The sequence below is a fragment of the Narcine bancroftii genome, chromosome 2 (genome assembly GCF_036971445.1).
Source record: "Narcine bancroftii isolate sNarBan1 chromosome 2, sNarBan1.hap1, whole genome shotgun sequence".
Taxonomy (NCBI): Eukaryota; Metazoa; Chordata; class Chondrichthyes; order Torpediniformes; family Narcinidae; genus Narcine; species Narcine bancroftii.
This window is the reverse complement of record NC_091470.1, coordinates 239,220,530-239,244,887: the sequence shown is the minus strand read 5'-3', so window position 1 is coordinate 239,244,887 and position 24,358 is coordinate 239,220,530. Positions and strand designations below refer to the sequence as shown.

The 24,358-nt window shown below is 39.9% G+C and overlaps 1 protein-coding gene across 8 annotated transcripts in view; it reads left to right on the top strand.

Moving 5' to 3' along the window:
• The window catches only part of trps1 (trichorhinophalangeal syndrome I), a 519,916-nt gene extending 498,917 nt beyond the window's left edge, over positions 1-20,999 (top strand). For all 8 annotated transcript variants that reach the window (XM_069920540.1, XM_069920539.1, XM_069920541.1 and 5 more), the window contains 2 exons: positions 10,808-10,930; positions 18,892-20,999. In XM_069920540.1, the coding sequence (XP_069776641.1) occupies positions 10,808-10,930; positions 18,892-19,941 (1,173 nt within the window). In that variant the 3' untranslated portion in view covers positions 19,942-20,999. The remainder of the gene's footprint in view (positions 1-10,807; positions 10,931-18,891) is intronic.
• Positions 21,000-24,358: the final 3,359 nt, after the last annotated feature.

Below are 24,358 nucleotides of genomic sequence, written 5' to 3'. Positions count from 1 at the left end.
GAGTTAAGCAGAATACCCATCCACCTACAGGCACAGTAAATCAATGAATGGTAAGTTAATTACAACTAACAAGCATTTCAAATGAATCTTGTCACCATTTGGCCCTCCGGAGCGGCCCGTGGCCTGCAACCTGGAGTTCAGTGATGGTCTCCCTGCAGCAGCAGTAAACAGAGAGAGGGAGGGCAAAGACCACAAACGCTCAGCTTTTTCAATTCAACACCCATCTACGTGACCTACAAGGACCAATTAGCCTCACCTGTGGGCAGATGTAACCCTTGATTGGCAGGTGAGGTAACTTTCGATGAGGCCTGAGAAGTCGCATGACTCTCTGCAATCTACATTCCCACCAGATTCCAGAAGGAGAGGCTACATGATCCTCCATACAGCACATGGACGTGTATATTGGCATGGGCTCGTGTGTGTATGTACATGTAGGCGTGTGTATGTATCTAGCGCTCTTTAAGTCGGCATCTGTACTGTGTTTTACTTGCTGTATTATGTATGAGATGACTAGATGAACTGCCTATACTTGCGAAACAAACTTTTGCTCTGTGCCTCATGTGAAAATGAACATGAACTTGAACTATGGACAGAAAGTGTATAAAGAGGCAGGCCACCGAACGTGTAGCAGGAAAGAAAGATGAGCCTTGCCCACAATCCTTGTCTGATGGAATGGCCTTCTTCTGTGTCCTAATATTCTGTGGTTTGAAGGTAGGGTGTGCAAAATTGATCAGAGCAAAGTCTTATTCTTTGATGACAGCAAGAACATTGACTTGTCATCAGGGATCCCTGGAGAGTGAATGGTGATCATTTTGTGATAAACTCCCTGGCAGGTGTAACTTTTATTCAATGAGTTAAATTCAAATATCTTTTGACATAGTTGAACTGCAGGTCGTAATTCATCAAATGTAACCTGTAACTATTGTTTTTGGGATCCTAAGCCCTTGCAAAATGTGGCCCTGAAACATTGCAAATTTAACATGTTACAGCCTGTGACATATTGTTTCTTTGACCTTGCACAGGTGTCACATTCAGAGGTTTATTTACAGTATGCATGGTAATCACATTTAAGGTGATTTTTAATTAGATAAAATGTATTTTTACTGCATTTTTAATATATTTGTTGTTTAGAGCTTGACTAAAATTAAATAAGGGCTAAGTTTTCTAATTCTTTCAAGAAATCCAGGACATAAATAGTCTTATTTCCAGACAGTCTCCATCAGATGCGTTTTAGTTCTTGTCCAATAGCTGGAGACACTTCCACCTTGCCTACTGCAGTAGAAACTTACCTTTGGTGGATTAGAGGTAATGTCCAGAAGAAATCATTCATCCCAGAAACAGCATTGATAGATAGGGACTGAAAAGATGTTGGAGAGATGTTGGAAACAGAGGGGGAAAAAAAGCAGTAGGGGTCTTTGCGATTGATGAGATCATTAACAGCTGGGGGTGATCGGGTGGGGGAATAAAAAGTTGGCCTGCGGCGCAGAAGTCATCTTTGAGAATAAGATGGGAGGAACAGTCAGCCATGGTGTTCATCCACATTCTAATATTCCCTTTTATCAGCAGACTGAGAGTGTTAGAAAGGGGAAATGTGAAGTTGGTTGAGAATGCTTGCTTCCAAGTTTAGAACTAGAAGGATTAGAATGAAAGGAGAGTGAAGAGTGGTTGAGTTTGTTTGGTATTGTTGGAGAGAGTGGCATAACTTTAACGGCATCTGATTTGCATGTATTATCTTTTACTTCTCACGGTGAGGTGGGCAGTGTTACTCCGATGGAAGGATGTTGCTCCGCCTACTCATGCCCAATGGCTACGCGATATCATCCTCAAATTTAAATCTGTGGGGACCTTTTATAAATTGAGATGAATGCAGAAGTGTTGATTAATAAGGTTTTATTACTTTGATTAGGAATTCCTTTTCCCTCTCCTTGCTAAACAGCTTTGTTTTTGGTAGTGGGTTCAGATCTTATTTTTGGAGTAAAATATTACTGTAATATAGTTTGTTTATTTGAGAATGTGGGGTATCTTGGATAAACTGGTATGATCTGAGTGTAATGTATTATTTTTTTACTTTTAATATGTGTTCTTATGTACTCTATATTTTTCAATGTGGAACTTCAATTTCTATAAAAATATTGAAAAAGAAAGAATGGTCGAATGGCAATGACAGTGGCACCTGTTCCCAAACAAAAGATAGACAGTGAGGAATTGGCCAGAGCCAGTAGGTTCTAGGAAGATCTGAAGTTGGGGCTCATACTTATTGTAGAAGCCTCAAGACTGGCGACATAAATGTGCCACAAGAGCTGACAAGAGAGCCCAGTGTCATGCTGCCTGCAGAGTTGATCAATATATGGATGAAAGTGCGGAATTTCCTAAAAATGCAATTGTATGGGTGTTAAAGGAGATGAGAAAGCAGAGTGAAAATCAAGAGAGAGGTACTATGACACACCAAGGAGGGCTGCTGCATTACAGCACCAATGATCGAGCTTCTTTACTGAGCTTTGGTGCTGCCTGTGTGGAGTCTGTAACTTCTCGCTGTGTCCCCACAGGTTTCCCCAGAGTGCTCTGGGACTTCCAACCTGAAGTTCTTTGGGAGGCACCAAATTAATTGGGCTCTGTACATTGTCCCTAGAGTGAGTGTGAGAAGAACGAGGGAAATTGATGAGAATGTGGGGATAAGGAAATGGGGGTTCCTGTAGGATCAGTGTAAATGGGTACTGGATGGTCAATGAGGACAGTGGGCTGGAGGCCCTGTTTTTGTTTCCTATTACCAGCTCTGAGCAATGGCTTGGCTAGAGTAGAAGGGATAAGAGGATCAGACAGATTGACTTGCAGCTAGGAGTTGTTTTAAATATCTGGTCCTCCTTGTGTGAGAGGAAAAGAAATGTGCTTTTTGGTTGAGAGATATGCGCTGTAAAAGGCCCTTCCAGCCCATGAGTCCACTCTGCCTAAATATACCTCTGTGACTAATTAACCGATGAATTATGTATGTCTTGGAAATGTGGGAGGAAACCACAGGATCTAGAAGAAAACATCAAACTCCTTCGGACAACAGTGGACTCAAACCTGGGTTACTGGCACTCTAGTAGTGTTCTGCTGTCTGTGTCATCCCCTAAATCATTGAAAAAGATAAAAGAACAAAGTGCGAGAGAGGATAAGTCTGTGGTGAATGGATTTGTTTGAACAAAGTGAGGATGGATCGTGCTTGACAGAGAAGGGGAATTGTAGAAACCATAAGTGTAATGGGCCTTCTAAGTCTTACCACGAGAATTTTAACTTGCAAGCATGAGGCAATTTAAAGAAGATTGTTATTGCAATTAATTTAATCTAATAAAATGAACAAATAATGTAATTCAGAGAACTTGTTAATTATCCTGGATTCTACAAATGTGGCAATGCATGAACAATTGCCTTCAAAGACATCACCCCTCATACTAACCTGCTCAGTTCCTTCTTCAGTTCAAGTGCTGGTTTTAAGGTTACAGATCAAGAAAGGGACAATAATTTTAATCATTTGACTGTTGATACTCGTGTAAGCACACTGCAGATGGAAAAGCACTGAGAACAACAACAAACGTGAAATTTGATTCCATTGAAATTAAAGTGCTTCATTGCATTAAAATCTAACTAAAGTACAACAGAGCAACCGTTTATTAATATATTGGGCATTACTTAAGATTCCTTTTATCATTGCTTTAAAATAAGGGACTGCAAAGCAAAATAATTCTGAATAATTAAAACAACAATTGGAGAGTAGCTCTGACATGAAGTGTTGGAATCTGAACATCTGTGTTGGACATGAAATTTGCTATCTATTCATATTAGATTGATAGTTCAACATGCCATGCTGTAATGCAAAAAGAAAAGAATGCACTTTGAGAAGAAAAATTTGGAGAATGATTCAATCACAATCCATTCCCAGGTGAAAGGCATTGATGGCTGGAAATTGAAATCAAATATTGCAGCCAGATATTGTCTACCAGTCACCACAGTATGCTTTGAATCTTTCTTCTGGGAAAAGGTATTTAAATTAGGAGACTTTGGAGCTCATGTAAAGAACATAAAGAGTGTACAAGTCAATCCAACACCCTGGATCTGAGATTGGCGAGTTGCTCTTTACTGGAGTTACTGCGCGGTACAAACTAGACTACAGCAGACCCTGGATGCCATTTTCCTCTTGCCAGACAATTAGTAACACTGAGGGAAAAAAAACAGCAGGATTGAGCAGTAAACCATTCTTTTGCCATGCTCCTCAGTGAGGAGAATGCTGCACCTTGAAATGTGTGTGGCAGTGAATAAAATGGGCTTGTACTGGGGAAAAGTGAAGACAATTGAAGCTTTCTTCTCCAGCAGCTGCAGGCAGCTAATGAAAGTGTAAAGGCAGAAACTGGCAGAACAAGATGTTTGTTAGTCTTTGCAGATGGCAGTGCAGACAAGTTGGTAATTGAATAGGAAATCACATCCGTGAGGTATTAGATGGGATCAGCCTATTACCTCACTCGCTGGTCTAATTGCTCTTGAGACCGTTGTTGCTGCAGCACGACTAGAAATGATTACATTTTCCTTCCAAGTCCTTGACTACTCAACATTGTGCAGAATGCAAGTCACACAATGCAATCCTATTGGAACACAATCTGGTAGTTTCTTAAAAAAAAGACTCGAAAGGAAAGTTTAGGTCCACGCTGCCAAAATCATAACATTTTGTGTGTGCGTGTGTGTGTGTATACACACACACACAAAATAAAATTCTTTTATCTAACACTACTCCCATTGACAACATGAAAAATCTCACAATGTAATCAATATTATTACCACAAGGACAAAAAAGTTATTTCCTTCAAGTTATTCTTCAGCACTGGTGATTGTGAGTAGTACTTGCACAATGGAACAGTTTAAATGTTTTCTGCATGACATATTCATTTGATGATTATTATGCATTGCAGACGTCCTGAATGAAAGGTTAATACATTTCAGCAAGTGATTGTGCAGAGCTAATGTTGTGCATGATATGCTAATTTTGTTTGGTCTGCTTGCTATGACAAAGGATACAATTAGATTTGTTGGAGTTTAGTTTATTACATTCGAACTGAAAGAAAAGAGAGAGTTTAAGAGTGTAACTCTTGATAGTACTGTCAAGGAAGTACTGTCATGGCAGTAATTTGTTGGTTGGATTAATAATTACTGTGGTGGAAACAAGAAATGTTAGTTTTTCTATTTAAAATTTCCAAGCACAAAGCATGAAATTCCAAGTTTGTTGTACAATTAATGCTGCCAAAATCCATGCCCTTTCATTATTACTTCAAATAACCAGTGATGTTACAAACCATTTCTGTGATGTTAAGGTGAGGGGGGTTGGTTGAGAGTTGGGAACGGCAGGAAACATCCTTGTTCTGAAAGGGGAATTGTGAGTCAGACTTTTCAGATGTTTATTGCAAACTGAAAATATTTCTTTAATCATGTTAAATTATTACAGTCATTTCAGGTTTTATGGCTGTGCAGTCTACCAGTACTCATTGCTTTTGGCTCCATTCAATTTCCTTGTATTAATGATTAATGGACAATGTTGAATGTTGGAGTGAGCAGGCATCAGCAAATGCAAGATTGTAATTAGTTTAGCTGAGGAGTCCTTCAATGGCACTTGCATCTGGATGGAAAAATGACCCTATTGGGAACTGGCTGCTCACCAGGTTTTCTCTGTAATACATTGTGAATCGCCAGATGAATCAAGTGCTTTTTTTGTTCCAAGAAACTGCTTGAGTCTTGAAGACAGAAATATCCCTATAAAATCCTTCCACTTTGAATCCATCAGAATACAATTCTTGCCATTGTTCTTGGTGAGCACTCCTTTTGTTAAGAAAAAACTTCAACATTTTAAATACAAAGATAGTAATCATTAGCTGTTTTCCTTAAGATTTATATACATATTTAAAAATTTTTTTTAACTTGAGGTTAAAACCGATCCAGTCCAGCCACCAGCATGAGTCTCACCATTTGGAACTCTGTGTTGATTTCCTGCAGAAGCAAAGGATGTTGCATCTAATTTGATGTAACCGCTGTGTAATCGTGCATTTATTTATATTTCTCTTGATGTACAGCACTATTTAATTTCCATTTTCTTTGACTTGGCTTCGCGGACGAAGATTTATGGAGGGGTATGTCCTCGTCTGCTGCAGGCTCGTTGGTGACTGACAAGTCCGATGCAGGACCGGCAGGCACGGTTGTAGCGGTTGCAAGGGAAAATTGGTGGGTTGGGTGTTGGGTTTTTCCTCCTTTGTCTTTTGTCAGTGAGGTGGGCTCTGCGGTCTTCTTCAAAGGAGGTTGCTGCCTGCCGAACTGTGAGGCGCCAAGATGCACGGTTGGAGGCAAGATCAGCCCACTGGCGGTGGTCAATGGGGCAGGCACCAAGAGATTTCTTTAAGCAGTCCTTGTACCTCTTCTTTGGTGCACCTCTGTCTCGGTGGCCAGTGGAGAGCTTGCCATATAACACGATCTTGGGAAGGCGATGGTCCTCCATTCTGGAGACGTGACCCACCCAGTGCAGTTGGGTCTTCAGCAGCATGGATTCGATGCTTGCGGACTCTGCCAGCTCGAGTACTTCGATGTTGGTGATTAAGTCATTCCAATGAATGTTGAGGATGGAGCGGAGACAGCGCTGATGGAAGCGTTCTAGGAGCCGTAGGTGCGGAAACTGCCAAAATGTTTGGCCTGGAATTTCCATTTAGTAATGTTATAATGGACTGTCAATGAAGTTAAAATCAATTGTCACTGCCCACTTATTTCACCCATGAAGAATGGTTATGAACACTAGTACAATGTTTAATACTTAAAGCATATATGAAGGTGATGACGAGAGGTCTGCTCCAAAAAGTTATAGAAAAGCTTATAGTCCGAATGCCATAGTAAAGCGAAATGCATGACAAAAAAAAAAATCTATCATATATCAACAAATTATTGTGCCAATAATAATTGATATCAATGCTGAAATAATTGTGTCAGTTGCAGAGTCGCTGTCAGAACAAAGTTAGTTTAGCTGGGGCGCGCATTAGGATGACCATAATCTGGGGTGGGGGGGGGGCACGATCTGTTGAAAACCCGCTCAGCGGAGGGGATGGTGGTGGTAGCTCCTTGCCATGAGCCTCCTCCCGTGCGCCACTGTCACACTTCCCCTCCCTCTGATGTAGCCAACAGGCTGCTTATATCACGTGGAAACTAGCAATGCCAGCACTGTGGGTGGGGGGGCCAATGCCCACGAATGCTCCCCTTGATGCCCGCCATGGTCAATTGCCTTTAATGGGGAGACTTTTATACCATGGAAGAAAAACTAAGTAATGGCTGTCTTGTGTATAAAAGAATCTTCCATATATTGAGACACTTGTAGAAGCCATTCGATATATAATTTTTTAAAATGAGGGAGCTGGAAGGCCCATTGTTTTTCCATGCTGAAGTACAATTTTAAGATATTTTTCAAAGTATTATTCGTAATTCAATATTGACGGTATAGAAATGCTGTGATAATTACCACTATTCTTGGATTGCATGGGGAGCTATCCTTCCAGTCTGCACATTTGTTTGCCTTGATTGGCTATGACTTCTTTTGTCTATATTAGGATGGAGTTGAATCTGTATACATATTTCTCATTCATGTCAGCAGAAATAAGTTATTGTTTTTTATGAATCAAGAATGGACTTAAATTTCAGGATTGCTATCATGAGGGTTATTCTGGTTTTGTAATATATATAAATATATATTTATGTGTGTGTGTGTGTGCATCGAATCCACGCTGCTGAAGATCAAACTGCGCTGGGTAGGTCACGTCTCCAGAATGGAGGACCATCGTCTTCCCAAGATCGTGTTATATAGCGAGCTCTCTACTGACCACCGAGACAAAGGTGCACCAAAGAAGAGGTACAAGGACTGCCTAAAGAAAGCTCTTGGTGCCTGCCACATTGACCACTGCCAGTGGGCTGATCTCTCGCCTCCAACCATGCATCTTGGCGCCTCACAGTTCGGCGGGCAGCAACCTCCTTTGAAGAAGACCGCAGAGCCCACCTCACTATCAAAAGGCAAAGGAGGAAAAACCCAACACCCAACCAACCAATTTTCCCTTGCAACCGCTGCATCCGTGTCTGCCTGTCCCGCATCGGACTTGTCAGCCACAAACGAGCCTGCAGCTGATGTGGACTTTACCCCTCCATAAATCTTCGTCCGCAAAGCCAAGCCAAAGAAAGAAAAGATATATATGTGTGTGTGTATATACATGTGTGTTTGTATATATATATATGTGCATGTATATATGTGCGTGTATATATATGTGTGCGTGTGTATATATGTGTGGGTGTGTGTATATATCTATGGGTGTGTGTATATATGTGTGGGTTTGTGTATGTGTGTGTATGTATGTGTGTGTATGTATGTGTGTGTATGTATGTGTGTGTATGTATGTGTGTGTATGTATGTGTGTGTATGTATGTGTGTGTGTATATATATGTATGTGTGTGTATGTATGTGTGTGTATGTATGTGTGTGTATGTATGTGTGTGTATGTATGTGTGTGTATGTATGTGTGTGTGTATATATATGTATGTGTGTGTTGCTTTAGTGTTTTTACCTCATTCAATTTGCTTGGGGTCCCGTCATTCCCTCTTTCCCGTTGCTCACTCTTTCCTAAGTGCTTTGAGGGGGATGCTAGGCCTCGATGATCAGACTTTGACAAACCTGATCATTGAGGCCCAGTGCTCCCCTCAAAACACTGTTGGAGAGAGCGAGCAATGGGAGGAAGGGAGAGAGAGCTAGTGGGGGTGAGTGGGTGGGTGGGAAGGAGGAGAGAGTAAACCTTCTTACTAGGGGGAGTAAGTAGCGGCGGTGATTCTGGAAAGTACTGGTGAGTAGTTTGAGCACTTCCTCCTGTCTCCAACTTGCAAAATGGCAGCACCAAAATGTCATTTTCGCATATAGGACTAGGGGTGGATTTCAAATAGTGTGTGTGTATAAGATAGACAATGAATTATGAACCTGATGTATATCAGAGAGTAAAAATGTTGAAAAATTGTTCTCTAACTATAAAACTCGGAATGTTTAAATAAATGTAAATCTAGGGAAATTTAATGAAAATCTTACAGCAGATTTTTGTGAACTATATGTGTGTCATAAGTTAATAGTCTCCGTTTTTTAGCCCCATTCACACTGGCACTTTGTCCCTGTAATTAACTGCCAATATACAGGTTAATGTGCCAGTGTGAATGCTGGGGAATTGGCATGTTGGCATCAGTTCACCTCGGGGATGGACTGCCTCAGTAGAATGTATCATCCCCAGGAAGATTTGTCGCCTGCATGCCAATTAGCCCAGTATGAAAGGGACATGGGCTATCCTGGGACAATTTAGTGGCACGTTGATGAGAAGGTATAAACTTTGCATTCAATTTACTAAAACCTGAATAATGCACTATGATCTTGTATTTAAACAAAATTAATGCTTAAAGAGAGAAATGTAAAATGATGAAGACAATAAAGCATATAGGTGCACAATTTATAAAGACTGGGAAAGTCGTAAAGAGCGAGTGTGCGCAGTGGTGACCTGCCCTCCCAGAATTCCGTGTGACAGAGAAACCCCTCCTGAGTGCTCAGTGCTCTGTGCCTACAGCCCTTTCTATGCCACTCGGAATTCTGGGAGGGCAGCCCCACCATCGCTCTCTCTGTCTCTCTCTCTGTCTCTCTGTCTCTCTCTGTCTCTGTCTGTCTGTCTGTCTCTCTTTCTCTCTCTGCGACTCTCCCACAATGTTTATAAATTGTGCGCCTGTGTGTTTTATTGCTGCTACCACTTTCCCACGGTCCTTTATAAATTTATAAAGGTTTATATAGGTCGGCACAACAACAGGTTGTTCTTAATGCTTAATTATGTTGTAATTGGGCATGATTAATTTTGTTTAAATGCAAGGTCATTCAGATGCATCACTCAGACATCACCGGTGGAGGATAGGTGCCCCTCTCCCTGGGGATGCCTGGTGGTGAATGTGAAAGGATACAGAGAACTGATTAACAGTGATCCAGTGTGAACAGCAAAAACACCTTCTTTAACTGGTTAATTGAACGATCAGTTTACAAGTTAGCTAGTGTAAAAAGGGCTTTTGACTGTTTAATCGTATATAATAAGGACAAAAGAAACTACTCTCAAAATTACATTAAATGAAGATTTATTTGGTGTGGAATTTTCAGGCTATATATAATAATTTGTAGCAGGCCCCAATTGTTTCCATTTATATCCTGCAAATTTTAGGGAAAGCTGCTAAATAATAATTAATTGAACAATGTAACATTAAAGTTGCAGTTTGAACTCTGCAGGGTTTATGCATTTCAGACAGTACTGATTACTGAAAGATGCTCTCTGGTACAGAAGAATCTAAAGGAATGAGGACAATGTATATGAGATTCTGGAGAGCAGGAGTTTGAAGTCAGTAATGTTAACAGATATATCGAACTGAGCGTGAAGTCGAAGGCTAGTAATTCAGCCAATAGGTTATACGTTTTGATGAATTTAGCTGCATTATTTTGCACATTTTTTAGTGATTCACTTCAAAAGAATGGTATCATCTTGATAAGATTTTACTTTTTGCTCAATAATGATTTTGTTTGTTTCCTTTGATCTATCACTGCTTTATTAAAATAGTATTCAATTATTGTGATGAAATAGTTTAAAAAAATCTTAAGAAACATTTTTGTGTTACTTCTGCCTAAGTGGAGGCAAAACCTTTGTGTTGGTTTTACCTAACTTTACTGATCACATGATATAGCCTTGACCTTTTGTCATTTCAGAGACGAAGAGGCTCAGGAGTCTTCTGTGCCAACTGCCTGACTACAAAGACGTCTCTCTGGAGAAAGAATGCAAATGGTGGATATGTATGCAACGCATGCGGTCTGTACCAGAAACTGCATTCGGTAGGAAATATCTTTCTTCTTGTTCACCAAAATGAGAGTGGGCAGATGTGACAAGTTTCTGTTCAATCAGATCCAAAGCTTAGCTTGCAATTAATTATGTTTGGATCCAATAATTAAAGATGATGGAAAAGAGATGTGGGTGTTGTGTGCGTTTGAGTGTTTTTTTGGGTATAGATAACTATGTGTATGCAGTTCATTTGGTGTCTTTAGTTAATTAGAATTAAAAGATTCTTGGAACGGAGAAATGTCAAAATGCACTCCAGGCCATTTAATACAACTTGCTGGAGGCTCTGTCGTCTTGACATGTTTTCAAAGCAGCGTTTTGGCTTCATCTACTGGTGTGAATGTGGGGGAAAAATATCAAGGATTGCTGTGAAAATGTTGGGATGATTGTGTGTCCTATTTTGTACAAAATGGGAAGTTTTCAGTCTTCTCTGTTGTGCAGAAATTCTTTATATATTTTCTAAAACCAAACAATGATGAAAAGTTTGTGTATAATGTATGTGCATGTGTCGATTGTGACCTAAATCAGTATCTCTGTCTTGGTTTTCCTAATTCCTATCCTGCCCTGAATCAGAGAGGACAAATGCCCATGCAATAGAAATTGCAATTGGCATAGTCAAATTTGGCACCCATATTCTCAAATAATGAAATTAAACGTGGTGATACCCTTTCTATCCCTCTCTAAGCCCTGCGATTTCTCTTCTTTATGTTTATGTTAGAACTGATGAAATGTATTGCACAATATCCTTCTCTGCAATTCAAAGACCTTTTTTCCCATTACACCTATATAATGTTTTATTTTTTTCAAATATGTATAGTGTTATTTTTTGTGTGTGTATGGGGTGGGGGAGGGTTGGGTATAAGGGGATTTGGTTTGGGATGAAACTATCATGTATGTAATCAATTTGATTTTTTTTAGTATTATAACGAATGTATTTACTGCATGTATGGAATATTAAACAAAATCTATTTTTAAAAAAAAGTCTCCAGTCCCAGCCTTAATGTGCCCCTCTGTGGCCACTCCTTACAAATACAAGTGCGGACACAGAGCTTGGATCTCCGACCAATTTACCAAAATCACCAAATTGATTCCGATGGAGATTGTGGAGAAACTAAGGAAAGAGAGCAGCTTGTATTAGCCACCTATCCTTCCGCTGTGGTCTAATCCATTATCTGTGAAAATTTTCATTTTTGACAAACCTTCACTTGCCATTATTGAGACTCCTTTTAACTTTCCAGTGCCATCCTCCCTCTTCCCGCCATCCCCACACCTCTTCTGGTATCGGCAGGTTTTCCCTGAATGGTCCCCTTCTGAGGATATGGGGTTTCAGTTGGTGTTTGTAGTTCTCATGGGATAAACTGGATGTAACCTCAGAATCCGAATTTATTGTCATGAACAAGACACAAAATTTTGTGCCAGAAGCAAAGTGCAAACATTCATATTATAAATAATCTTTCAATAAATATAAAAAATATATAAATAATAGTGTACAAAAAGTAAGGCAGAGTCTTTGGTTCATTGATTATTCAGGAATCTGATGGCAGCGGGGAAGAAGCTGTCCTTGTGCTGTTGAGTGCTCATCTTTAAGCTCCTGTACCTTTTTCCCCAAATGGTAGCAGAGTGAAGAAGGCATGGCCTGGGTTTTGGGGGTCTTTGAGGATAGAGGCTCCTTTTTTAAGACATCGCCTCATTGTAGATGTCCTTGATGGAGTGAAGTCTGGTGCCTATGATGTCACAGGTTGAGTTAACAACTCTCTGGAGTTTATTATTGTCCTGAGAGTTGGTGCTTCCATTATCAGGTAGTGATGCAACCAGCCAGAATGATGCTCTCCACGGTACACCTTTAAAAGTTTACGAGAGTCTTCTATGACATAACAAATCTCCTCAAACACCTCACAATGTATTGCTGCTGGTGAGCCTTCTTCATGATTGCACTGACATTGAGGCTCCAGGACAGATCCTCAGAGATATTGACACCCAGGAATTTGAAGTTCTTAACCTCTCCATTACTGAGCCCTTGATGAAGGCTGGGTCATGTTCCTTGACTTCCTCCTGAAGTCCACAATCATCTCAGTTTTGCTGATGTTTAGTGCAAGATTGTTGACATGACACCACTGAACAAGCTTATCCACCTCCCTCCTGTCCGCTTCCCCATTGTCGTTTATGATTCTCCCGACAACTATGTTGTTATCAGCAAATTTGTAGATAGCATTGGAATTGTGTCTGGCCACACAGTTGTGGGTGAATAATGAGTAGAGCAGTGGGCTAAGCACTCATCCTTGGGGTGCACCTCTGTTGATGATCAGTGAGGAGGAGACAATGTTTTCAATTTATACTGACACTGGTCTTCCAGTGAGAAAGTCAAGGATTGGGTTGTAGAGTGGCTTACAGAGACCCAGAGTTTGTAGGTTTTTGACCAGCACTGAGAGAATAATGATATTGAAGGCTGAGCAACCACATGTATGAATTTCTGATTTGAGGTGATCCAGAGCTGAGTGGAGAGCCAGTGACATTGCATCTGCTGTGGAGCGATTGTGCTGACAGGTGAATTGCAGTGGGTTCAGATCTTTGGTTAGGTACATGTTAATCCTGGCCATAACCAGCCTCTCAAAGCATTTCATCACAGAAGAGGTTAGTGGTACAGGGCGATAGTCATTGAGGCAGCTCACACTACTCTTCTTGGGCACCAGGATGGTTGATGCCCTTTTGAAGTAGGTGGGAACCTCTGACTGCAGCAATGAGAGGTTGAAAATGTCTGTGCACCCTCTGGCTAGTTGGTGGGCGCAGATGTTCAGTACCCTACCAGGAACTGAATGATGTTCTGACATTGTCCTCGGAGATAGATATCACAGGGTCCTCAGCCTTTGCAAGGATTCTAGTAGGCACTGTTTGATTCTTCTTCTCAAAGCCAGCATAGAAGGTATTCAGCTCATCGGATAATTAAGCATCATGTCCATCTGTGGTGTTCACCCTCACTTTACAGGCTGTGATGGCCTACACTCCCTGCCATAGCTGGCATGTATCTGTCTCTGTCTCTAGTTTCCTCCTGAATTGCCACTTTGCTTCAGAGATGGCCTTCCGCATGTCTTAACTGATCTTCTTGTAGAGATCTAGATCCCTGTCCTTAAACACGCTTGTTCTCACCGTCAGCAGGTTGTGAATCCTCTGATTCATCCAGGTGTTTCTATTGGAGAACAGTAATTGTTTGTGGGCACACACTTGTCCACACAAGTCTTGATGATGTCAGTGATACCTGTTTCATGTTCATTCAAGTCTATAGATGACTTCTTGACTGTGCTCCAGTCCACTGATTCAAAGCAGTCTTGCAGACGCATCCCCACCTCCTTCAACCATATTTTTGCCACCTTCACCACTGGTGCTGTGGTCTTCAGTCTCTGCTTCTATGCCAGAAGTAGAAGGACAGCCAGGTGATCCGATTTGCCAAAGTGCGGTCATGGTATTGGCTCAGCAGGCATTCTACATGGTGGTGTAGCAGTAGTTGAACATGTTGGTTCCCCTGGTCTTGCATGTGATGTGTGGGTGGTAGTTCGTCAGAGTCTTCTTCATCTTGGCCTGATTGAAGTCCCCTACAATGATTGGGAAGGCATCAGGATGTGCTGTTAATCACAGTGCTCAGTCCCTCCAGTGCCAGCCTGATGTTAGCCTTGGGCAGACTGTATACTGCAAGGTGGTGATCTCCCTCAGCAGATAGAATGGGGGACAGTTGATCACTAGATATTCCAGGTCAGGGAACCAGGACTGGGACATAACCGTCACATCTGTGCACGATGGTGAATTGATGATGAGACAAATGTCACCTCCTGTGGTTTTTCCAGATTCCAGATCAGGTCAGCATGATAGAGGGTGTAGGCCTTTGGGCTCACCCTGTTTCTGTAAAGCACGTCACACAGCACTCCCTGATGTGTCTCTGATGTTGAAGTCTGGCTTGGTGTTCATCAAGTTTGTTGCCCAAGGATTGTACATTAGCCAGGAGGATGGTAGGGGGCAGAAGCCTCAGGGCCCGGCACTGTTTGATTCTTCTTCTCAAAGCCGGCATAGAAGGTATTCAGCTCATCGGATAATTAAGCATCACGTCCATCTGTGGTGTTCACCCTCACTTTACTGGCTGTGATGGCCTGCACTCCCTGCCATAGCTGGCATGTATCTGTCTCTGTGTCACCTTAACCCTCTGCATCCACTTGGTCGTGTCTTCTTTACACGGCCGGTGGATTTGCTGATAGTCATTCCCGCGGTGTTTAAATATCTTAAAATATGGAAGTTTGGAGATTTTCTGTCTGCTTTTCTCTGTTCCTGCACAAACATCCTGATACTGGAACCTCACATTCAAAATGGGATAAAGGTAACTGCATCTAACAACAGCTTACCCACTAAAATAAGGCAGAGAAAGTTTGGGTGAGTGAATTTAGGAGTGCAGGATAACTGGATCACCACCAAACAAGGTCTCTCGCACTCCTAATTACATTTAACAAGGGATAAAATATCATACTTTTAACTTTTTGTCTCCGTTATTACCCAACTCTTGATTTTTCATTGTTTTCCTCCATTTATTTCACTTCCTTTGCATGATGTTAAAAAAGAGCAATAATTTAAATTTCCCAATTTGTCTGGTGCAAAGTTCGCCATCAGCAGGTTGCTCTCTCACAATCAACTGTGTGCACTGCTCTTTTGCCAGGGTTTATAAAATTCAAACCAATAAACTTTGAACACAGAGCTTATTTACCCTGAATTTTACCAGGAGTTGATTAACACCTTGCGGAAATAGATCCTTTGCATTATCTTGTTCATGGCAGACCACTGACAAATATATTTGATGTTTAGTGGGGAAAAAATGACTCTATTGCAATCCATTTGTAAGACACATGCTCCCATTTATCTATGCTAGCAGTTACATCAGGCTTTGATTTTAAGTGTTGACTCTCACGTTTCATAATGTATTGTTTGCAGCTGGAAACAATAACTTTGTAAGAGCAGTCACACTGATAATATCCAGGGGGATTTTATTTGGTTGACTTTTGCAGTGACATGTTAGGCTGTAATGGAACAGTTTGTCCAATACTTTTATGATTAGCTCTGTTACAGAACACCTCAAAGATGACAAAGACTGCTCCACCATCAAATCATCTTCCTCTGGTGTTCTGTATCTCTCTGCCAAGCCTTGAATTTCACTTTGCAAGCCCCACAACACCTACAGTCATGATATTCTAGGCAGTGAGAGAGATTTGGAGGCACAATTCCAGAAAAGTATGATGGAGAAAGATGGAAAAAATGCTGAAAAATCATCTCTACTCCCCGCTCTCAAGTTCTTGGGGAATTCATCCATAATTTGACTCAGTGGAAATTCACCAGCCAAGAAGAGTTTCTGTGCGTATTAAAGGGAGGGATTTAATTCCCAGATTGGATCAAGTTCTCTTTCTTTGGCCCATGAAAGCCATGGACGTACAAGGAAACACGACTTCCTCCTTTTCCAAGTGTTAATGTCTCTTCCTTCCCACAATATGGCTAGAGAGAGAATCTTTTCTTCACATCTCAATAATGAATATGATTTTGTTCCCATGGTTTGAAACTGGGCCCAACTTGCTCCATGAAGGTTAATAGACACCCAGTTGTGCCACACTGCCACTGTCACAAGTGGTGTCTTGATTTCAGCTTCACTGGCATTGCTGTCACACTTGGCTGTATTTCTTCTTTAAATCTGATGAATTTATTGCTCATTAATTGGAACTGTCTTGTGCTGTTATATAAAAATGGACACCTGTTTGTAAATTATGTTTGTGAAATTTGAATGTATCTGTGCTTTAACTCATGTGAAATATTTTTATTTTGGTTTCTGTCTATATACTTTAAAACCCAGACTTTTGAGCATTCCAAATAATGATGAAGTGCTTCTAATTTAAAACACATACCTGTGTGTTGTTTTCTCTTAATTAACCAGAATACAAACACAGTGAGAAAATAGAAGTAGTGCAGAGATTATTGGAGTGCCCTTTTATGCATTCACCACCATTCACTTCATCGTTAAACTACTGGGTAATTTATTATTGAAACTGGTGCAGCAGTTCCTCTCTACTTCTGACAAGTTCTACTTTGAAAAATGCTGCAGTAAGAAGTTCTAATCAATATGTGTGTTCCACACATCCAGGACATGTGTGTTCTACACATCCAGGACATTAAATCTGCTTTATTTTAAACCCTTGTCACGTGTTTCTTTTTATTATTTTTCTGGTTGTATTTATCAATTTTTTTCTCCTCCAGCAGCACTGATGGCAGTGCTGGACTTCTGCTCATTATTTTCACAGTTATTATCAACAGGAAGATATTTGATCCTTGAAAGGGTACTCCCTTTCCAGAACTGCCACATTGTCATGAGAGCAAAATACCCGTACAGTAATCTGCATCCTTCTGTTTGAAATGTAACTATATTGTGATTCTTTTGTTAAGCACAAGGACAGAGGTGGCAATCTAATAAGGGGATCACTGCATGTTGATAAATTATAAAGAAAGAACAACAGTAATAAACCTTCTCATCCCTGAGAATCGTCATCAGCCAAGACTATCATGGGAACCGACCTCCCATCCACTGAAAGCATCTATGTGAGACGCTGCCTCAAGGAGGCAGCCAACATAATAATGACCCCATCACCCTGGTAACAATCTCTTCTCACAGCTCCCTGCAGGCAGGAGGCATAGAAGCCTGAAATCTAGCACCTCCATGTTCAAGAACTTTTTTTTATTTAAAAGGTAACAGGCTCTTGAAGCTGCCAAACTACACCAATCCAAGCTATAAGCTACCCTAGGTCAACCAAAAGATTAGTTTACGCTAATGAAACATCACTTTTTTTTCTTACACTACATGCAACTGTGAATTTATTTATGTACCCTTTCCTATTTATTATCTATTTTTCTGTCTGTGGATTTACGTTACACGTTACTTTAGTTTTTATTATTATAGTTGATCTTTTTCAATCTTTTTATTAAAGTTTCAGGTTAATAAACATGAGAATGTCACAAAGAGATTGGAATTTCATTAACAACGGGCAATGCGTACATACACAGACATTGAGCAACATATGCAAGCTGTGCCTTCCCATCTCTTAAAGGCCAAACGTGAAAAGGAATCAAATGTTATTACACAAACATCCCCCTAACTAAGAAACAAAAGAAAAGAAAACCAAAGCCGGGCGATGAAACAATCATTTTGTGGTCAGTTCCGCTCCTCAACACTCACACAAAAAAAATGTTGACAAAGACTCAGAAAGGACCAAATTACATCATATCCAAATGTTGAATTAGTTGATGTATCTTGCATACATGTTTCACTGGATGTGTAGCTGGGGCCCACTCCTGGGTCATCCAAATACCTCTTCTGGTGCTCAGCAGCAGTGAACAGAACAAATTGGTGCTACCTTGGTCAAAGTACAACTTTATTCCTGCACCTTCAGAAATGCAGGGAATTTATTCTGTGACTTACTTGACCAGAATTGTTGTTCTTAAGTTGCACTCCTTGCCTCTTGTAGCAAATCCATCCATTTACATGCCTGGTTATTTCACAGGTGCAATGTTTATTCATAACAGATGAGTGCATATCAACCTTAAATCCAAAAGCAGAAAATTGCATTTTCTGGAAACCTGAAATAAAAACAGATAATGTTGTAGATATTCAGAAGGTAAGGATCCTCATTGGCTGAAATATGAATTCTCCTCTCTCAAAAATTGTTGTCTGACCTCAGTATCCACAGGAGTTTTTGTATAAATCTTTTGTGTGATGCACAAAATAATATATTTAGAAAACAATCATGGATGCATAATTCGCTGCCTTTGGGTTTGAATATACATGCCTATTCAAATTGAGGATTTGCATACCTCTAAAAAGTAGTTTAATGAACAATTGGACAAGTTATGCACTCATTCGATCTACTTCTTTTTATCTTACTTCTAGACTCCGAGGCCCTTAAATATTATAAAGCAAAGTAATGGAGAGCAGATCATTCGAAGGCGTACCAGAAAGCGGCTTAACCCTGAAGTACTACAGACTGAGCAAGTCAACAAGCAACAGAGAGTAAGTAATGAGGAGCAAGTAAGCGATAGCTCACTAGACCGGAAAGTGGAGGAACACCCTTCAGACAGTCAACACCGAGAGCAGCAGCAGTCCAACCTGAGCAAACTTGATCTGTATGGTTCTGTGAGTAAGCCACATCAGGGCCAGCCTGCACTGGTGGTTGGTCAGACAGTTGATCTTCACAGAAGGATGCAGCCTCTTCACATACAAGTAAAGAGCCCTCAGGAAAGCAGTGTTGACCCAGGAAATTGTTTACCTGTACCAGAAGGGAAAGGAAATTCGGAACGTGGGAGTCCAATTGAAAAATATCTTAGACCTACCAAGCACCCAAATTACTCGCCCCCAGGAAGTCCGATTGAAAAGTACCAGTATCCTTTGTTTGGATTTCAGTTTGTGCATAGTGATTTACAAAATGAAGCTGATTGGCTGAGGTTCTGGAGTAAATATAAATTGTCAGTTGCTGGGAATCAACACTACCATGTGCCTGGCATATCAAATCCTTGCCAAAACTTTGTGCCTTATACTGCCTTTAATCTGCCTCCAACTTTCTCATCCCTTGGATCTGATAATGACATTCCTTTAGATCTGGCAACGAAGCATTCCAGATCAGGACCAACCGCAAATGGTACCACAAAGGAAAAAGTAAATGCATCGATGAGCACAGTGGAAGAGAGCGTAGAAAATGTGGTAAAAACTCCGGAAAAAGTTGACCGAGGCACTCAAGATGAATCACTGACGAAGTGTGTTCATTGCAGCATTCTCTTTATGGATGAAGTGATGTATGCATTGCATATGAGTTGCCACGGTGAAAGTGGACCTTTCCAGTGCAGCCTATGCCAGCATTTCTGTACAGACAAGTATGACTTCATGACGCACATTCAAAGGGGCCTGCATAGAAATATGCAATCGGATAAAAAGTTGCAAACCTAAGGAATAGAAACTTTTAGTGCTGTAACACAATGAATACATGTTGCATTTAGAGTTTGGGAGAACAATCAGAATATTATTTTTCTAAAAAAGAGTAAATGTTAAACATTTGAAAATGATGGTGCCTGACACATTGTATAATGTTTTTTTTTCTATAAAGTATGCAACAAAAATATTGCATTATGCTTCAGAGTCAGAATACTGATTCTTTTCTAGCTGTTTACATGTGCAAATGTAGCAAAAGAAGTAATGAAGCACCTATTTCAATTTCATTAGATTCTTTCACATAGTAGCCCCGAATACCATCATGAAATAAGTATGGTTGTTGCAAATGCAAGGTATGGATGAAAAGTAGATGAACGTATTTTCATGCTTAAATAGGGGGAAAAAAAGGGTAGCACTATGCATTCCACTTAATGAATATTAATGTACTTTGTGTTATCTATCAAAGCTCTTAATTCATATTGTTAAGCTTGAAAAGACTATATGCACATTTGTTAATTGCTTTTCAATATTATGTTTCGAGTGAAACAGTTTGGAAGTTGATGGTTCTTATCAAATTATGTTGGAATCGCTGTCTTCTGTTGGCTTTGTTTGTTTTCCATAGCATCATTCATCAGTCTTATAATGAAATACAGTCTTGTTTTGGTGCAGAGGCAGTGTTTCCAAGGGCTTATAAACATTGACTAATTTTAGAAATCTGGAAATAGATCATAGCTTGTACAATTTTCTTTTGCTTTCTAATTTTGGTGCATCTGTACATTGTACTTGTGTGTATGAAAATAAACTTGTATATCTTATCAAATCTGATAATATTGTTCAATGATGCATCTCAGTAAAATTATCCAAATCTGAAGGAAGCAAAAGGAGCCACTGCCTCTGACTTAAAAGCAACTAGGACTTTTTTTTTCCCAACTTTCATCATCCATGTAAATTTTGTGATGTTTATTTCTTTTTTAATCACAGCTACACCTTCTTTCTGTATCTTCCATGAAAGCTATTTCAGACAGAAATGAGGTCATTTACATCTAAACTTGAATAATAAAGTTTTACCAAAAGTATTAATGAAGTTTCCTGAAACAATGACAATCTATTTTTGCACCCCTCTTTGTTCTGTGTTTGATTTGGTCACATCAAATCTGTATCGGATTCAGTCAATGAATGCCGAACTGGTGTGTACAGAAATGTAAGTGTGTATACAATTATTTAGAAACAACGGGAGCACATTTTAGTGGTTAATTTTTCCAGAGTAACTCTCTTAGCAGCAGACTTTTGATGTTCATACCTTGAGCCACAAGGAAAAAAAAGTTCCTTGTTGCCAATACAGTCAATACCTTATTAATTTTGCAGCACTTTCATATTCCAAAGGTGTTAGTGCATGTTAGAAATACACTGATGCCTGGAGGCCCACATTTATTGTTTCTCTCTGCTATCAATATTTTCTGGCTGAAAATGGTTATTTTTCGAGACCTCTTGTGAGTAAAATTCAACACTTTCTGATGCATAACAACCAAAGGTTGAATGGCAAGAGTAGATCCTCAGCTTTTCAAAAGTCTCATTATTGCAGTCGCACTAGAGTTTGAATACAATAGAATCCTTGGCAGCCAACATTAGCAGTGTCTGGAGGAGAATGCTGTTGACACATACCAATAGAAAGCAGATGTTCCAAGGATAAGCAGGCTATCTATCAAGGGGCAACTAAGCAATCAAAAAAAAAACACTGCTCACAGATTCTGACACCTTAGACTGTTTCCCTGACAGCTTTGTCAATGAGATATTCTTTTATATTCTTATTTGGCAAATTGTCTGTTTGGTGCAGTGTTTGTACAGATAGTAAATATGTTAAGAAGAAAAATTGTTTTGGCTGCTTCTCAGGTTAAACATTACAAAGATCAAACCACGTGAGCACCAAAGGACATTTTTTCTTCAATTTTATATTTTGTGATTACATTTCCAGGGTAAGTGATAAAGTAAAACATCAGAAATATGGATAATTATTTTGCATCTAATAACACTGGACATTGAAGATTTTGCTTCCTGAACATGGTTGGGTGTGTTTTATGGATTTTGGGGTGCTGATCATGAAAATCACCTTAGAATTATCCTATCATCTACAGTTTTTTTAGATATAACATATTTGTGATTTCCTGTCATATTTTGAGTCTACTTCAAGCATACAAAACCATCAAGTGCAAAATGTCATTGAAAATTCATTTTCTGCATTCGGACTTGGACTTCTTCTTGGGTGATCTTGGTGAAGTCAATAACAAACATGGCAAAAGGTTTCACCAGGATATTGCGACCATGGAAAACAGTGTCAGGGCAACTGGAATCCATCAATACTGGCTGACTATTGTTGGACACAGACATGAGAGGCATCAGATGCAGAGTACGATGAAAATCAGCGGCAAAACATTTTTTGGTCAGTTGAACCAACGTAATGTGTCATCAATGTAACTAAATATGCTAAATTGAATAAAAGTTAAATTCATGTTTCCCAAGCTGCCTTCGTGATACAGGAAATCTGAAATTGTGATCAGTTGTCTATTTCATACTCAATTTTTCTTCAGGAAGCAAATCCTTTGTGGGGGGGGGGGGGGGGGGGAATTGTTGTCTAGTGTTATCAGTCAACAGTATATAAGTTGGGCTAAAGAATAGATAATAAAATTCTATGAATACAGGTACAAATTACTGTATACAGGAAGGAGGAAATGGATGATGCATTACTATAATTATTCTAAAAGTTCCAAAGATAATGTTGTTAGAGAACTTGGGAGTCTTGGTAGAAACACTTGCTACACATATTAGAATTTCATTTAATAGAAGGAGCACAGCTGCAATGACAAAGACTCATTTCTGACTTCAGATTGTCTTTGTGGAGTTTTCATATTTTCACTTTGACCGCTGGGATTGCCTCTGGTGTTCTCATTTCCTTCAACATGCCAAGATCCTGCTGGCTGGAAGGTTAATTGGCCACTTCAAATTGTGCTTCATATGTAAAATCTGTGGTGAGCTTTTGGGAATGTAGGGAGAATAAGATGGGATTAGTATAGATGGGTGTCTGATGTCTGGCATGGACTGATTGGTTTCCACACAACACATGATTAATAATACACAATTCAGCGCCCTTGATCTATCTGTTCTTTCCTTCGGTTAGAACACCTATTGAGTTACCAAAGGAAATACACATTCTCAGCACTAAGATAAGGGTTGAAAGTGGAGCATGGGCCAGAATTAGGGTTGGACCAGTGGCAGAGATCTAGAGAAACACTTGCAGAATTCAATCTTGTTCACAGGCACTGAGTATTGACTGGCAGTGTGGATAAGATGTCTTCCACTCTGTTGATTCAATGGGACGTAATTTTGGAAGTGGATCATCTCAATGCACATCAGCTGCTAAATTGTGCATTTTGAATTTTACAACCCATGGATGAAATTCTACTTCAAAGTTGTGTTATGAGTCCTGAGGACCCCAAAACCCAGCAGCAATAGATATGCACCATGACAAATGGTTACGTAAACAAAAGTTGCTTTTAATTATCTTTGAACATTAAAATAGAATCAAACTTTAACTTATCTGTATTGACTCACATCACCCCCTTCTAATGCTAAGTGCACGTGTGTGTAATGTGTATGCAAGTTCAGAAAAGCTCTTTGGTTCACAGTCCAATCTCACTGGTTGCAGGCAATTCTTGTACTGTGCACAGAAGTTAACATTAATAAAGTTCACCTAGCTTTGGTGCTTAACAGGTAAATGGTTACCACTCAGAGAGAGAGTTTTTCTTGTTTTAGGTCACCACAGAGTTCCTTTCTGTTTCTCCTATTCCAAGGGAAACACCGGACAGCCAGTCCTCTCCTTTGACCAGGCCGTCTTCCAAAGCTTGCCAGCTTGTCCCTCTGGAACCGATGTTTGTGTGTCTCCTCTCTCTCTCACACACACACATTCCCTCCTCTCTGAGAGTAAAGCCTGGTATTTTTTTCTGCTCTCTGTCTGCAAAGATCACATGACCTTCCAGACAGTAAATAATCTTTTCCAGACAAACTGCCTGTTGTTACATTTGTGCCCTTTTTGCAAACAACAGTCCATCATGAGTTTGAGGACTTGCAAAAGCTCCTGTAAAAATTCTGTGTATTAGTGTTTGTGTGTGACCTGTTCCAACAAACCTTTCCCAATTTATTCTCCCAAACACCTATATAGACTCTGTTACAGTTGTCAACCTTGAAAAGATTTATCTAAAGTTATTTATCAAACCCTCCAAGAAAAAATACAAGTAAGGTTTGAACATTTTGTTTTTGATTTTCAAAGATTTGTATAAATTCAAACAAACAATACATTCTCTAACAACACCAATATGACATACAGAGTCTTTTTTATTCCCCCCTCCACCCCCCACCTCAGCTTGCCCCAATACAATTGAGA